The sequence below is a fragment of the Vicugna pacos genome, chromosome 2, assembly GCF_048564905.1.
Source record: "Vicugna pacos chromosome 2, VicPac4, whole genome shotgun sequence".
Classification (NCBI taxonomy): Eukaryota; Metazoa; Chordata; class Mammalia; order Artiodactyla; family Camelidae; genus Vicugna; species Vicugna pacos.
Window position 1 is genome coordinate 17,888,743 of NC_132988.1, and position 16,503 is coordinate 17,905,245.

At 41.0% G+C, this 16,503-nt stretch overlaps 1 protein-coding gene across 3 annotated transcripts; it reads right to left on the reverse strand.

The window, feature by feature from the left end:
- Positions 1 to 1,370: 1,370 nt before the first annotated feature.
- LSM6 (LSM6 homolog, U6 small nuclear RNA and mRNA degradation associated) lies at positions 1,371 to 14,811 on the reverse strand. 3 transcript variants are annotated; one of them, XM_015244150.3, is made up of 5 exons: positions 14,687 to 14,811; positions 13,167 to 13,267; positions 7,433 to 7,548; positions 3,973 to 4,086; positions 1,371 to 1,576 (listed from the first exon to the last, which is right to left on the reverse strand). In XM_015244150.3, exons 3-5 carry the CDS (start codon positions 7,524 to 7,526, stop codon positions 1,542 to 1,544), a joined length of 243 nt encoding a protein of 80 aa, XP_015099636.1. In that variant the 5' UTR covers positions 7,527 to 7,548; positions 13,167 to 13,267; positions 14,687 to 14,811; the 3' UTR covers positions 1,371 to 1,541. The 3 variants fall into 3 exon arrangements, with proteins under 3 accessions (XP_015099636.1, XP_015099637.1, XP_072832252.1); XM_015244151.3 differs by lacking the exon at positions 13,167 to 13,267 and having other exon boundaries at positions 14,687 to 14,808; XM_072976151.1 differs by lacking the exons at positions 13,167 to 13,267; positions 14,687 to 14,811 and adding an exon at positions 12,787 to 12,932.
- Positions 14,812 to 16,503: the final 1,692 nt, after the last annotated feature.

Below are 16,503 nucleotides of genomic sequence, written 5' to 3' on the forward strand. Positions count from 1 at the left end.
ATGGGAACATGTATGCTCCATGTGGAGGGACATCCATTTTCTCCTTAAAAGAAGTCATTTATAAAAGAGCAAATTGGTGATTTGTACTTACAGACTGGACCCCTTTCAAGCCCCTGTCAAGAAGTGATGAATTATTGAAGAGCAGCATCAAGTGTTTGATTTTTGGTGTGCACCCAGTAAAACCTTGTGAAATGTTTCTGTTCACCTTTCCCAAGTTATTAATTTAAAAATAATTGTTTCCAATTACTCTGTGATCTTTAAACGAAAACCAGACAAAATGCTGCATGTGTTTCTCCAGCCCCAGCCCTAACCCTCCCTCCCCTCCTCCCCATCTGGCCCCTACAGCCTTCAACCAGGAAACTGCTGAGACGCACACGGGGCTCCTGGACCAGGAGTGCTGCTTAGCACGCCGAGGGGTGGGGGAAGAAGGCGGGCACACAATTGTCTGGTGTTCATTCAACCGCAGTGACCAGATGTATTTGTTGTTCCTAGAGACGGCGTAAACTGTCCAGGGAATAGAGCAGGGTTGTGGGAACCTCATGAATAAAGTGTGGAAACCCTCCCGGCAGGAGCCATGAGATGCAGAGGCTGCGACGGGGATGCTTGTGCTCCGCTCCTGGAAGACGTGGCATCAAACCCAGCTGGGACCGGGGAGGAAGGCCTCCTGGAAGCCTCTCCCAAGCAACGGTGGGGAGAAACTTTTCCCATTACAGCTGAGCTTCTGGACCTGAACGTGTTCACAAGCTCCAGGTCTTGCTTTCATCTAATGATGCCAGGCATGTGCACAGTAATGGCTCCGCCCCACCGTGTGCATAAGATGAGAGGATGGCATGGGTGCCAGGGCTCCAGAAAGGGGGCAAGAAAACCCACCGAGTGAACCGCACAGGAGACACAACATGACAACGCACAGACTTGGCTTAAAGGGACTGATCACACCCACCTGGCATGTTGGAACCTCTGGAACCTCTTCCCCAAGTCAACGTGGATTCCTTCTCCTTTCGGGGCAGTGCAACTGGTAGGTCCCCAATTCTATTTCCCACCGAGGTGATGGACCAGGGGCTGAACGTCTGGCCTCAGGGGCCCTTTTTAGCCTCAGACTGAAACTGGATGCCCCGTAGGACATTTTTACTACAGCATTTTGCAGGACAAACAGAAGAGAACAGGATAAAGAAGGGCATCTCTACAGTGTTTTAATCATCCTCACATTCTGTGTCACTTCAGTCCGTCCAACAAGGAAAGCAGGCAAATCAAACGGCACTGCTTGAAACTTCAGTTAAAAATCGTGTAAAGAGAGAAAGATCTTTTCTTTTTCAAAAAATTCTTTTTGCTTTCCGCAAACTGACACAGAGGTAAAAGGAAACAGTTGCAACTTAAATATGAAAGAATGCTTTACAATTAAATCCACAATGTTACACGTTTATCTTTCTCACGCGTCAGTGAAAAATCACCATTACAAAATAGGACAAATTATATGACAAAAGGAACGAAAAACTTAATAAAAACCATATGCGAGTATGGGAAGTACTGCATGCTCACTGTCTTCACATCCTTCTCTTCTGTGTACTTATGTACAACACTGAAAAGAAAAAATAAACCAATTGAGAAAATTGTTCTTGGGTGTCATAATAGCAGGTTTTAAAATTAAAAGCAAACAGGATTTTAGCCCGACACCTCTGCAAATTTCAAAGGAATCTTCATACCACACAAGAGATCCTAGAACTCCTACAAGACTAATTTTATGAATCTAGGCCTGAGTTTGATGTTACAGGACTGTGTTCCAGGCTTCGCTACACTTGACTGACTTGGCAAATCCTGACCAAATGGGTAAGATGAATCTATGTGAAAGTCTCTGGAATCTTAGAGTGTTTCATAGTTGTAGGTATGATAATTATGACTGCAGTGAAGTAAATTAGCAAATCTACCAGGCTAGACCTCAGGTTAAGAATAAAGGACATTAATATACACATATATGCATGTATATGCGTGACTGGGACATTGTGCTATACACCAGAAATTGACACATTGTAACTGATGATACTTCAATTAAAAAAAAAGAATAAAGGACATTATTTTCATCCATCTCCTCAATATAATCACTACACTTGCTGTTTCCTTTTTAAACTATATCAGGATAAACAAGAGCTGAGGAATTTGTCATGTTTCTTAAAGATACTGAAGTCCTTATTCTGATTTCCCTGGAAAGTATCAACCTTTGGTGTTACTCAAAGTTTTACTTAGCTAGTCTTCTCGTGACTACCCAAACTGAACTCTTCAGCATATGTGGTATATAAGAATTAGATGACATCTGATGACTGCGCCACTCCAGGCAAGCCTCCACCAGAGGCTACCTCCTCTGAGGCCTACTCAGATTCTGACAGGTTTGTTCAAAGTCAACACTAAAAGATACCTTCATCAAAGGGCATAGCACAGATTAATCAAATGAGCCAGGATCCTCTTCTAAGAGCCGAGGATGTAAATTACAGTCTAAAGGTAACTAACACTGATCGCCCTGTGGGAAAAGTTTCACAAAGGGAAGCACCATAATGACAGTAAAAACACTACTAGGAAACTGGACAAGTCTGAGATGTGGGGTGTGTGTGTGTGACAGGATCCAGCCTCCCACCACTCGCAGAACCCACAGCTGACTACTGCTAGCAGCTGTCTTGAGATGGGGAAAAGATCATTAACATTCCTCAGTAAATGGAAAGAGTCAAATAAGAACAATACTAAAAACAGGAGAAGACATCCTACACATTGAAAGGACAAAAAAGGTACATATAAAGATATGTGATGACCTCCATGTTCACAGCAGCACCATTTACAATAGCCAAGTCACGGAAGCAACCTAAGTGTCCATCAATATATGAATGGGTAAAAGAGATGTGGTATGTGTACAATGGAGTATTACTCAGCCATAAAAAAGAATGAAACAGTGCCATTTGCAGCAACATGGATGGACCAAGAGGTTATCATACTAAGTGAAGTAAGTTAGAGAAAGACAAATATATCACTTAAATGTGGAATCTAAAAAAAAAAAAAGCAGCAAATGAACTTATTTACAAAATAGAAACAGACTCACAGACACAGAAAACAATTTTATAGGTACAAAAGGGGAAGAGAAGGCAGAATTAGGAGGCTAGGATTAACAAATATATATTACGTATATAAAATAGATAAGGACCAGACAGAACACCCACAAGTCGGGATGTTTAGTTCACAGCAAAGAGATCCAGTTGTTAAGGGGGTTAAAGAAGTTATTCAGAACTAAAGAATGCACATCAATTAAAAAAATTCAAAATCAAGAGTCCTGGAGCCCCATTTGGATGGGACCAAAAAGTGGGGATGCATCAAAGGATAATTCCCACAGTTTTAAGGTCTTCCCTTTCCCCCACAAAAATTCAAATGTGACTTTATTGATAATGTGGTTTTAAATGAGGTACTTAAATGCAACCATAATAATCACAGCGATATATAAGTTGTTAAAAAGCTAGGAAAGTTGAGAATCTTATTTCCCATTTTGTCATTTTTGCCAAACTAAAGGATACAAATCTTCCACAAAAAGGCATCTGAATGCTTAATAGAGAAAAGGACAAGCTAACTGCCAAATGATGCAAACCAAAGACAGCAGGGAAAGAATGGCCACTCTCATAGCTCCAACTGCTACTGTGAGAGGCCATGGTGTGGGAATATCACACCCTTTGTTCAAGAGAACTGAGTTCTGGGTCAGTGTATCAAGGTCCCTCAGTTCCTCACCAGTAAAGAGGATGAGGAGAATTTCTTGTTCCAAAATGCCAAGAAACATCTAAAAAAGAACTGGTTGCACTGACGATCTGAGATGTAAGAATTTAAAAACAAATAAAGCAGAACCCAAACTAAACTTTTAAATTATCTACAAAACCTGCTGGTGATTCTGATTAGAACCAGAAAGGTTCACTGTGGCTACTGTGCAACTGCAGAGTGAAAGGATTTTACCATTGTTTCCTCGGATAAATGCATCCCCGTACTTATTCTTCAGTTGTCCATTTACATACTCTTCCGTCTGCTCCAAGGCAATGTTCATGTAGCCATCCAGGCAAGCCAGGACCCCTGGAGACAGAGTGAGTCAAGAGAAGATGTACAAAGCAAAGAGTTGAAACTTACAGGGTATACCTTAGGGCTGATGATCTCTTTATTCATAAGCACTTACATGCTTAATATAAAAATTCACACTGTAAATGAAACTCAACAGACTGAAGCACAAAAAAATCCCCATCTCTGCTCTCTGCCAGTCTGAATGAAGGCTAAGAAGCACACAGGGTGAGAGCCGTGGTGCACCCACTGCTGGCAGGAAGAACAACGGACTGCTGATTCGCTCGTGGTACGTGTTGTAATGACAACTTTTACAGTCTTCACAAAAGTAACACAGTAAGAATATTCCAAATAAAGTACCATTCTTTGAAAGCTAAAACCAGGAGTGGGCAATTATGCAGGAACAAACGACCACTAGCCAAGACACCTCATGTCCAGTGGCATTTCTTACTTAAGCCACCAAATGAAGAACGGGTCTGGCAGATTTATCTCATTCTCTCACAACCTCTCCCGCAGCAGACGAATGTACTCCAGGGTTAAGAGGAAGCCTCCACAATCTGTTACAATAATAGAGAAGAGGAGACAGCAGGTGGTCCTGAAAGAACATCTTAAAGCTGTGACTCACAGTGAAGAGCAGCTTGAGAACACGGGGCGACATATTGCATTACAACACGTCCCTTTCCGTGTGGCTCCAGTGAGGACATTTGCAAATCCAGACTAATATAGAAAAACGGCCAAAAACATTCTAGGGAGCTTTCAAGGAAACTGCTCAAGTAAATCCTTTTCATTGTGTTAAGATGATAGCAATTTTGCAAAATTTGACCTGATGATTTTTTTGTTTAAAGATGAAAATCTACATCTCTAACTCTGAGTCTCTAATTTCATGTGGTATTTTCTATAAAAACAACACCACAAAACAGAAAACAGAAATTTGATTTGATGAACTAAGTTGATGGCTTCATTTAGTCTCAACTTCGTTAATATGCTCCTCACTCTCTGCCTCTGCCCCCATTATCCTCAAGACAAAACAGTTCCTTTTCAAAGTTGTGTGTGTGTAATAAGAGCACAGGACATTAATCTCACAGAATTCTGCCAGGAGCTGCAAACTTGCAAAGCATCAGAATGGACTGTGAACAATTAATAACAATCATTTCCTATCAAAAGAAAGCTGAAGATACAACTTTACAGTTTATTTCCTGCTGTATTACTTTAGATCTAAACCCCCATCATGAATAAGCAGGAAACTTCTAAGACATGATATGCAAGTCTGTTTGAAAGTTAATTAAATGGACTGAAAAATGAAACGTTCACTTCTAATAAAAATACTCTCATAGCAAAGATTTTTTTAAAAGAAAAAGATTCCACGGCGTTGGAATGATAATCCCCTCCCTTCCCTAAGGGTTAAACTACAACGAATAACAGAAAATAAGTTTCTTCAAACTTAAAAGGCAACTGCTACAGAGAGCTGTTTCTTTTTTTATTATTATTTAACCATATTCTTTATCATAGATTCTCAATACCGTACAATATTTTGCTTTAATACTATAGAAGCCATGAACTGACATTCATAAAAGGAGAAAAATTATAGTTACTACCCATATGAAAGGTTGCTCAATCCCAAACCAGTAAACAAAGAAATATAAAAGAGATATTACTTGCTACCAATTAGAATGGAAAAGTTGTTGAAATCAAAGGCTAACCCAAGGGCTGATGAGAAAATAGGGGAAAACGAGCCATCTGCCCTGATGGAGGCCATTTGCCACCCTCTTTGACTCCAAGCCCAGGGAATTTACAAATGAGACACTTGGTCAAATGCTCGGGATACATGTCAAAGGAGCAGAGCTGTTTACAACAGCAAAAAACTACAAAACACCTAAATGTCCATTAATTGGACAGTGGTTAAAAAAAACATAACCGTGGTCCACCCACTCATGGTACTCCCATGCAGCCATTAAACACTGTATTGTCAGAGAACCGAATGCATTTTTAATGTTAAAAAAAAAAAATCAGGATGCGTGTCCCTGATTCCATTTCTGTAAAATGATGCATATATGGAGACAGGTCCTAGCTGCTACGGCTGATTATCTCCAGATGGTAGAATTTTGGGAGCGCTTGCTTTCTTCTCTATACTTTTCAGTCATTATTTGCTTTGAAATTTCTTAAAAAAAAAAAAAAAGAAAGAAAGAAAGAAAAGGAAAAGGAAAACGTATTTATTACCTTTATAGACAGAAAACATTTCCCTAAAAAGTATAGAGGAAAAAGGCCAGGCTGACGATCTCAGTGAAGAGGGTACTGAGGAGATACTGAACACAGGTCCCTGACCTAATCAGCTACGGAAGATTCTCCCAGAGTCTATCACCTTCTTTGAGCTCATCAAAGTTCCAGGGTAAGAAGCAGCACATAGAGACTTAATAATATCTCAGTATTCAGTATAAATCCATTAATTCCACTATAAAAATGAAATTAAACCAGAGATATGCTAATAAAAGGAGTACACAAACAGTAGAATACTTCTTAACAAGCCTTTTAAGTCAAGCTTGAGTTTGAGTTCCAGCTCCTCCTTTGCTAAGTGGGGACAATCAACAGAAATCTCAAAGGATTTTTATGACTAGAAAGTGAAAATTGAAGTGATTAAATTAATGCACACTGGACCCCTAGCAAGCGCTCAATAAAATTACGTTTGCATGTGTGGAAAGTGGAGAAATCTCAAGAGATTCTGATCATTATTCAGGAAAGAGACCAACATCTATTCAGAAAAGACCAAGAAAAGGATTTAAAATTCTGCTAATGAATTGGTTATCTATACCTGTGAAGTATTCCCCGTAATGGAACATATCTCAGTTTTCAAGATTAGGAATTTCAGACTTTAAAGAATGGAATTTGATACTGCTACTTCCACAAAGTTAATTTCAATAGTCACAGCCTCTTCAAAAGAGCATTTCATCCTCTCTAAGGACAGAAAGGTGTCTCTGGATACCCCACACACTACATGAGCGGGAAGTCTCTATCGCTGCTTGCCAATCCTGACCACTTCCGTACAAATGCGGCTGGGCCAAGGTGTTTTCAGTATCCAGTTACTCAGGCCTGGCTGTCAGCAGGGAACTCAGGCACACACGATCTCAAAGCAGAGACAGGAGACAGGAGCCGCACATCACACCGCAAGTCAGAAGTGCACACTCTGCTGTCAGAGCTGTCTCTCTAAAACGAACCATCTCAGAGCAAGAAAAAGAAGCGGGTAGACAAACTATGGGGGCAACCAATGCTTTTTGGTCTACTGGGTACTTCTAAGAGGCTCATAAAAATCAGTTAAGTCACCTTTAGTTATTTAGTTAACACCAGCAAAGATGCAGCATGAAGATATTACCTCGATAATCCACTCCAGAATTTAATTTTACCACTACTGGTCGCCCGATGATTTGCTTTAAGAAGTCACTGGGTGTTTGCTTCCGCAGACTCATTTTAACAACCCTGATCCGAAATCTGAAAAGGAGCAATAAAGGCAAAGATAAAAGTTAATTATTCAACAAAAAAGACTGGAAGGCCTTCATATATTTACAGGAAATCAAGAGTCAAAGGATCACAGTGAAGTCAACATCACTCCACCATGCTCCAGCAACGAGGCAGCTAACGCGATGCCAGTACTTCCCACGAGCCTGATGCTGACCTAATTAAGTGTTTTACACCTCTTCTCTCATTCAGCCCCACCAGAACCCTATGACACAGCCTCATTACAGAAGAGCCCTGTGTTTACAGAGCCCCTGTTCTCAATCACGCGTCACTGCTGTCTCAGGTGTAGTCAACACAGCCACCACAACCACAACCACCTCCACCCCTTAGGGAATGCTTGTCTTATGCTTGAGTGTCTGCTAAGATCCTTATAAAAACACTATCAAATTTAATCTTTACGAGGACCCTGGGGAGAAGGTCTTAATATCCCTACGTTGCTGGTGAAAATAAACGCACAGAAAGATGAAACAACATGCCCTCAAATGTGACGGAATCAATATTCAAGTTCAAATGAGCCCTATTTTAAAGTCACGGATTATATACTGCTTATATAACATTTACAACTACTGATGCCAAAACAGTCCCTCTGAAAAAAATTATAATCATAACTGAGAGCTAAAATTTGAGTGTACTACAGGCTAGCACTTCTCTAAGCACTTTACATCTATTAATCCACTTGGAGCTCACTGAGGTAGGTATTGTTTTAACCTCATTTTACTAATGAACAGACACAGAAAGGGCGAGGCATCCTGGTCAAGGTCACACAGCCAGTAAGTGGCTAGCCAGCCCATGTCTTAATCACATCTTTATACAGCCTCCAGAAAGCTGCTAATGTAGCCGAAGATTCTGATTTACCCTATTATAATGACAGCAGACAGATATTCCATATAATAAAGCAAAAAATCTTAAAAATCAAATATAATAGGAATCTGAAATAGGGAAAGAATATTAGGCACCCAAATCAATCACAGACATACAGAACTGCCCATCACTCCTTTCCAAACTCATCTTGTTATATAAGTTCTCTCTCAAAATACTTCGGTATACAAATTGGAAATTAACATTTCTGTTTCAGTCGAATCTAGCATCACTTTTATTTGGTAGCCATAAAAACAGCACTGACACTTAAAAATAAATATAAATACAATATTTTAAGGACTCCCCTAAAGAACTCAAATCGGTTTTTTCGTTGGTTTTCAATCAAAATTTTCATTAAACATTCTTCCATAAACAGCATTGCTTATCTCACTCCAAGTCCATCCACTCAATGATCTGAATTCAGGTTTAAGATCATCGTTTGGAGATTTTCTCAAAGTGAATCTGTGCAAGGCTCAGCAGTTTGGATAAGCTAGAATACTAGGTTATTGGCTTTTCATCTGGTTAACAATTATGTGTATGGACACACTTCAAGGGGATTCAAAAAATACCATACACACAGGCTCTGACCTTAAAGAACTTAGGATCTAGAACTTAAACTCCTGCTTAAAGGGTGTGAGTAAACAAAAGTAAATTTAAGTAAATAATTAAAGTAAAATAATTTTCTTTAAGTAAGAAAAGTCAACATCTCAAGTTAAATAAAAGAAAACACAAACTTCATAAACTATTCTTGAATTTGGGGCTGTTACTCGGTCCATCCTCATCCATTCCATCTCTCCAAGGCTTGAAAGATTTTTTAATTGATCAACTAATTATTCTTCTCAGCAAATTTTAACTTTTCCAATGAATTACCAGTTTATGTATTTTTTTAGCTACACAGTCTCAACAGATAACTAAAATTACCATTCAGGACAATCACTATTCATTCATGACTCAGACCACACAACAACTTTATTTATGCTGTTTTGAGCACGAGGAAAAAAAAAATTACAAAGTAAATCCTGTAGCAGATTCAGTAACTTTAACGAGTTTAGTAAAAAGAAACAGATCTTGCCATTCACCCATGAAGTGCTTTACTTACGTCTTGAACATGTGCTGTTTTGTGGATGACCGGGTCTGGAGAGACTATTAACTCTGAAGGTCTGATAGAGACCCAACTCACGGGTCTTAGATTAATTTCCCATCAGATGCTAAGTCCCATTATGTCAGCTTCCTCGTGTACAAAATTGAGATAAAACTATCTGTTTATTTTGTGCTAAAAAACCCCACTAAAATGCATTGTGATATGAAAATCTATTATTAACCACCTTGTCCAAAGGTAAAAGTTAATGACAGATTAAAAAAATACAAACCTAGACTGTCTGTTGCTTAACTGATGGTATTACTTTAAAAATGTTATTAATACTATCTTTCCTCATCTTTTAAAAAAGCACACATATATTCTTCTTCTAAGCTCATCAGAGATCACACCTCTGCCATTAAGCCTCATCTTTACTGCAATTAACATCAATCTCTTCCTGAAGGCACCCAACACTTCAAATAGTCATCCAGCACTTAAGTGTCAGGTACTTTAGGCTGGGGATGCAATTCCAGTAAGACATGGCCTTGTGCCCTCAGAGCTTACACTCCCAAGGGGGCAGAAACATGCAAATGGAGTTTTTAAAAGTTGTTTACATTTGGATAAAATTATGCAGAGAACATCACACAGAGAAGACTCACTGAGCCCAGGCCTGGCAGATCAAAGAAAGATTTCCAAAGGTACACCTGTGGAGAAAAAGTAGTCCACCAGCTGAAAAGGAGAGGAATCTTAACAAAGGCACTGGACAGTGTGTTTAGGTTTGAGAGGGAAATGCTACCTCGGCAAGGGGTGAGGAACACGCTCTTGGGGGACACAGCAAGGCAGAGTGCGGCCTTGAGCCTCTAGGTCAGTTTCCCTAACCCGAATCATCTGTCACTTAGAGATTCTGACTCAGTAGTTCCCGGGCAGAACCCAGCAATCCGTTTGCAAAAACCTAGGAAATTCTTATGGGCTGGCGAGTATGGGAAAGACTGTCAGCGATAGAGGCCATGGGAAGGTTTTAAGCAAAGACCTGCAGGAGTTCTGTTTCCACCTTATCACAGATTGGAGACAGGCCATCTCACTCAGTTTCTGGCCTCACAGTTTCCCATTTGGTTACATTTGATATAACTTGTCACTATTTACTCTCTTCTATGCACTTTTTTTTTTTTTAAAGAGGAGTCTTTTCTCCCTCAAAAGACTGGAAACCACATGAGAGACTAGTACCAAGCTTCTCACTTACTCTCTAGAACATCTCCATTGTTCTAAATCTCATGAAAAAAATTTTTTTTTATGTTATTTTGAAACAGGATGGTTGTTTCAAACGCATTTTACCCACCACTTGAGGAGAGAGTATCTTTTCCATTCGTCTTCATTAGGCTTCTGTGGTACTCCCTGTTACTTAATGACTTGCCTATAAATCCATTTTGTATGAGTAAATTGGTCTCGGCACCACAATTTTTCCCATCACTTGGCTCACATAATTTTAAGTTTTCATCTTTTAAATTGGATAAGGCAGAAGGATCAGTTCTGACCGTTTCTGAAGCAAGAGAAAAGCCTCTTGAACCATAAACATGTAGGAGGAAAAAGGCTTCCTTTTTTCAGGGTCACCTTGATAAAACTTCTCTTCAAAACTAAAGCCATAATCACCCTCTGTGCCTCCTCTCCCTTCCCTAACTCCTACTTGGGTTTGTTTCAAATGACCTATTTTCATAAATCGCTATTAAGTCAAAAGCAGTACATTTTCTGGCAGAAGCTACTGAGAGGTCAAGAATGGGGGTTGGGGGACCAAGTTTGATTCATCCAACTAACTACGTGCCTGGCCACGTTAGACTCCTGAGCAATTCATGTAGTAACCCTTCGAGGTGGTGAGCAGAACAAAGGCTTCACCCCAAAGCCCAAAGCTCTTTCAGAGGTACAGCTGCCCTTTTGAATATGTCAAGATTCTCTTGTTAAACCTGGGGAATGGCCATGGAGACAATGAGAGATCTCTTTGGAGAGTAGTAGTATTGCGGGGGAAACACTCAAAGTGACAGTACCATAAATTACCCTGTGAAGATACATAAAAATGGTCAGGTGGAAATATATTTAATATGACTGAGTTATATCATTGAGGAGAAGACATGCAGATCCTTGTTTCTTGGCAATGTTTACTGTAAACTTTCACCTACTTGGAGTATTTACAGTTTAGGGTAAAAGAACACTGAGATGGAAAAACAAAAAACCAAAAACCTGCAGTGGAACATGACACTACAGCCCAAGTAAATGCAGCTGTGGACCCCCACATCCGTGTCGGAGAGGGCATCAGACAAGGAAAACACGAGCTCTCTACAGATCTCCCGTCTGAGACAGGGGATACTTAGCCCTCTTTCAAAGGATTCAGACCAGTCTGTCCTCCCCACCCAGCAGGGACTACTTTTCTCCCCTCTGGCCCAAGCTGAGCTGGTACCCTGTGCACTCAGAGCACCCTCTCTGTGCCCAGTCACGGCCCTCAGCAGGCTGCTTTGTAGTTTTCCTGTTTGCTGACCAGTGGGTTTTAAGGTTCTCAGGACAAGAGAAATGCCTTGCTCACTTGGTATCCCTGGACCCTGAGCACACTGCCCGGGCCTGTGGAAGCGGTGTTTAAGGGCAGTGCCAAGGAAAATCCCCGGCCCTTCCCCTCCTCCCCCAACGGTGGGTACAGCGACTAGGACAGCATCATCCACACACGTGAACAGCTATAACCTAGTGATATCTCTATTACTGGCCACGGGGCAAAAGATGAAGAAAACAGAAAGGTTTCTGTGTTGTCCAAGAACTAGCTGCATCGGAATCAACACAGATGCTTGTTAAAATGCAAGTTCCTGAAACCCACTCCTGGTCAGACTCTCCAGGTAAAAAGCACTATAATTTGCATTCTAGAAAGGTCCCCAAATAATTTCCATAAGCAAGTGGTTCTCCATCAGGAGTGATTTTAAACCCCATCCACAGGGACACTGAGAAATGTCTGTAGACATTTTGGATTCTCCTGACTGAGGAAGGTGGTGCTACCAGTATCTATTAAGCAGAGGCCAGGGATGCCGCTTAACATTCTACAAAACACAGGACAGCCCTCCACAGCGAAGGATTACCTGCCCCCAGATGTCAAGTGCAGTTGAGAAACACTGTTACAAGCTCTAAATCAAAAAACCACTTGTTCTCTGATCTTAGAGCAACAAGGAGATTTAAAAACCTTTAAGGGTTAACAAACGAGAACAGCTACGTTCTAACCAGATGACAGAGTATAAACGATAACTTACTAGATATTTTATTCCAACATGTAAAGAATCTGAAAATGGGCAAAGAAATCTTGAAGGGATTGCCGTTCTAAAAAATGACGTTCTAGTCCTGGCCATGAAAACAGCCACTTTCCATTTTTCAGTGCTACAGATCCCTCAGATGATGATGATTTCTGGTACTTGGTACAAGTCTAAAAGAGTAGAGTATAAAATCATATACATATATAACTGAATCACTTTGCTGTATACCTGAAACTAACACAATATTGTAAATCAACTATACTGCAACCCCCCACCAAATAAAATGGTAGAATAATCCAAGTGATGTAAACACCTTTTTAAATTCTAATGTTAAGCCAGTTTAGTGAGAGACCACATGTTGCAGCATAAAGAGTACTCACTTGGGAGGCGGGAAACCTGAGTTCTAATCCCAGCTCTGCTACTTAATTAGCTGTGTGCCTTGGGTAACTCATTTCACCTCTCCAGGACTCAGGTTTCTCATCTGCAAAATAAGGGAGTTATGCCAGATGATCACTTAAGTGATCATCCTGCTCTAACATTCAGTCGGCCTATGCAGTAACTCCACTAATACACATAAAAACATACTAACACAGTCCTCTGTTCCTGCCCAAAAGTCAAGAAAGTTGAATTGCCAGAGACCACCATAAAAGAAAAAAAGTTTCAAAGAAGTTCAGCCTTGCCGGTTGATATATTAGAAATGAATTACTCTTGGTAAGGTATAGTCATACGTGAATGATGTAAACTACTAAAATTTTTTAAAAAACAATTTGGCGATGTGTGTGAGGACCTAAAAAGACCCTACAAGACCACAGCATTCATTCTAATAATTTCACGTCTCAGAATTGGTCCAAAAAAAAAGGTTTATTAAAGTATTAGCTGGAATACCAAAATGAAGCAAAAATTCACAAACACCCTAAATGCCCCACAGCTGGGAAATGGTTACACAATTCACAGGACCTACACAGTGATGGTACAGGCAGCCAATCAAAGGAAAACATAAAACTAGAAATTTAGGAGTGATTTTTTAAATGAAAATTAAAAACTAAATGTACTGTTAAGTGATGAAATGGGTACAGCCTTAGCTCAAGTACAAACTAGTACAAACAGGAGTAAAATACAGAGATTGTAGGTTGAAGAGTGCCACGAATATTATTTTCCTTACTAAACTCTTCTGTGTTTCCTACTTTTCTATAACCGTCTCGTACTAATACGGGGTGAAGGAAGGGCACCCCAAATCACAGTCAAGATGATCTGCATCAGCCTAGCCTAATTCTAGACACCTTCAATAAAAATACGTGCTGCGAACGCGCGCACACACTACACACAAAAGCCCGGGTGACAGGACTTCACCCCTTACAATTACAACCCAAATTACAATTACAGTGGGCGTCCCCGAACCTGACAACTCGGGAAGCTGGGCTAGTCCAGCTACTAATTCCTGGGGGCCAGGAGTAGCCACCCCGATGTAACCGAGGCCAGGTAGTTCCGGGCGAAGCCTGGCCTGTGTTCGGGGTCTGCTTTCCCGCCGAATCCCCGGGCTAAAGCTGGGGCTCCCTGCGGAACTTCGACCCCAGTGAGCGGTCTCGGAAGCCAACCCGGCGGAACCCGGCTCGTGCCGTCCCTCCCCGCTCGATCTAGGCGGCCCTCGGGGAGGGGTTCTCAGGGCCGGGCTGGGGAATCCAGGCGCCGGCGACCCCAGAAACCCCGGCCAAGGCGGGCGCCGAGGACCGAGCGTGAGCGCGCACCTCGCGGGGACCCGCCGGCCGCCGGCTCCCGAGTCCGCGCTCGCTCCCGGCCCCTCCAGGGGCTGCCGGGTCGGCCCCGGGCTGCCGCTCCCGAACCCTGCCCGGGGTGACGGAACACGGGGGCCTCGCACGGCCCGCGCGGCAGTGTGGCTCACCTCGCGGTCTGGAACAGATAGCGCACTCCACGAAGCCCACAACCCCGGCCTCCGCGGACCAACCGGGCGAAACCGAAACTGAAATCGCCGAGGCGGCGGCGGCACTTTCCCGCCTCAGCCAATCATTGCTTTCCCTGACTACGGCAGCCCGCGAGGACCGAAAAGGCCGCGCCCCCTCCGGAGCGCGCAAATCCCAGCATCCAGATTTGCCTGAATGCAGAGTGGGTGCCTCGGAGTCAAAAGGCTCTCTCTCTCATTACAGAAAGCAGACATCATCCACCCTCCTCCCCTACCCGACCTTAAAAAAAAAAAAAAAAACTGGAAATGATCTTTTGGCTAGGATTTCTTTAGGCAGAAATGTTAAGAAATAGCTTGAAGTCATAGAACTGAAATTCACTGCTAAAGTAATGACTATACATACTTAGAAATATCCTGAATTTGAATAATTAAATGCAAATAAATAAATAAAACAAGCAGCCTCGAAGCTTTAAACCTACTTTTGATTAAATGTGTGAAGACGAAGTCGTGATTAGCACGAGATTGTTTCCGTAGCGACGTTAATCGACACAACAAATTGAAATCACTAAAGTAACTCATAAAGGCATAAATTGCGTTACATTACAAACTAGTTCTAATTGGAAATGGTGTGCAGACATTATTTAAGTGCTGCTATGGGAACTTGGTTTGGAACTTTGCATGAAATCTCAATATTCTTGCTATTAAAAGGAAAGGAAAAAGAAGAAAACTGTTATTTCAAGACTTGATTCCTTTTTTCCCTACACACATATCCTCATCAGCTTAAAACTTATACTTTAATTCTATTCCAGATTTGCAATGCTATAAACAAAGTGATAATATCTTTAAACAGATCTTTAACCCTGTTTAAGTGTTATATGATCTAAGATACAAACGTTTTTCTAAGACAAAATGAGTTCACCCTCTTGTAATCCTCTCAGCTAAAGGCAGAAGAAATGAACCTTTGATTGGTATAGGGGACAGAGAATGGCTAGGTATGATTTGATAGAAAAATGAAACTTCTTTATATGCTTTTGTAAGAGCTCACTTTGCGTAAAGACTAAGTAATTATAGATTTATTGAAAAGGGCTGTATCTGAAGATCTTTCAATATAAAATATAATGCAAATTTTAAAAATATAAGTATCATTTAAATAAAATAATTAGCTGCAAGAAAAAACCCCACACAACATAATAAGATATAAAGTCCTGTTCCTAAAAACCTTCTTCACAAAAGACATCAAATGGTACCATATTCCACACTGATTGTTTCAATTATTCAAAAAAGAATTTTTAACTCATAGCCTCTCTCCCTTTAGCAAAGACCCCTCATGGGGTCAGTTCGATTGGTGTGGTGTGCAGGGGGCAATGAAGAACTCTAAGGATGTGGTCTACCTGCAAAGCAGCTGCGAACATTTCTAAGGGGCACAGATCTGTAAGGGCCCAACTAGACAAATGGAGTGGACACCATGAATTTGTTCATAAGCCAAAATGTTCATCAAAATGTGACTGTGTCCCGAACCCCCTCAGCAGCTTAGAATTGACTTTTACTAATCCACAAAGCAACTTCCCATATTTCACAGGGTTCCCCCCACCCATCATGTTTTATTTTACAAAGAAAATAAATGCAAGACTTTTTTGGAACACTAGACCACTAAGAACAAATCTTCAAAGCCTTGAACATATTTTATTAAGGAGCTTTAAAGTCATAAAAATAATATGACAGGATTTAGTTTAGCTTGTGTAGTTTAGTTGTTAGAATTAATAAACCTACGCCGACACATCATAATCACCCCAAGTCCA

Bases quoted from the DNA above. Each gene is read 5' to 3' on its own strand.
- LSM6 (XM_015244150.3), bottom strand. From the start codon at position 7,526: ATGAGTCTGCGGAAGCAAACACCCAGTGACTTCTTAAAGCAAATCATC. The intron at 4,087-7,432 runs GTAATATCTTCA...CTCTGTCTCCAG, and splicing joins TTCTGGAGTGGATTATCGAG to GGGTCCTGGCTTGCCTGGAT. The intron at 1,577-3,972 runs GTAAAATCCTTT...TTTTCTTTTCAG, and splicing joins ATTTATCCGAGGAAACAATG to TGTTGTACATAAGTACACAG.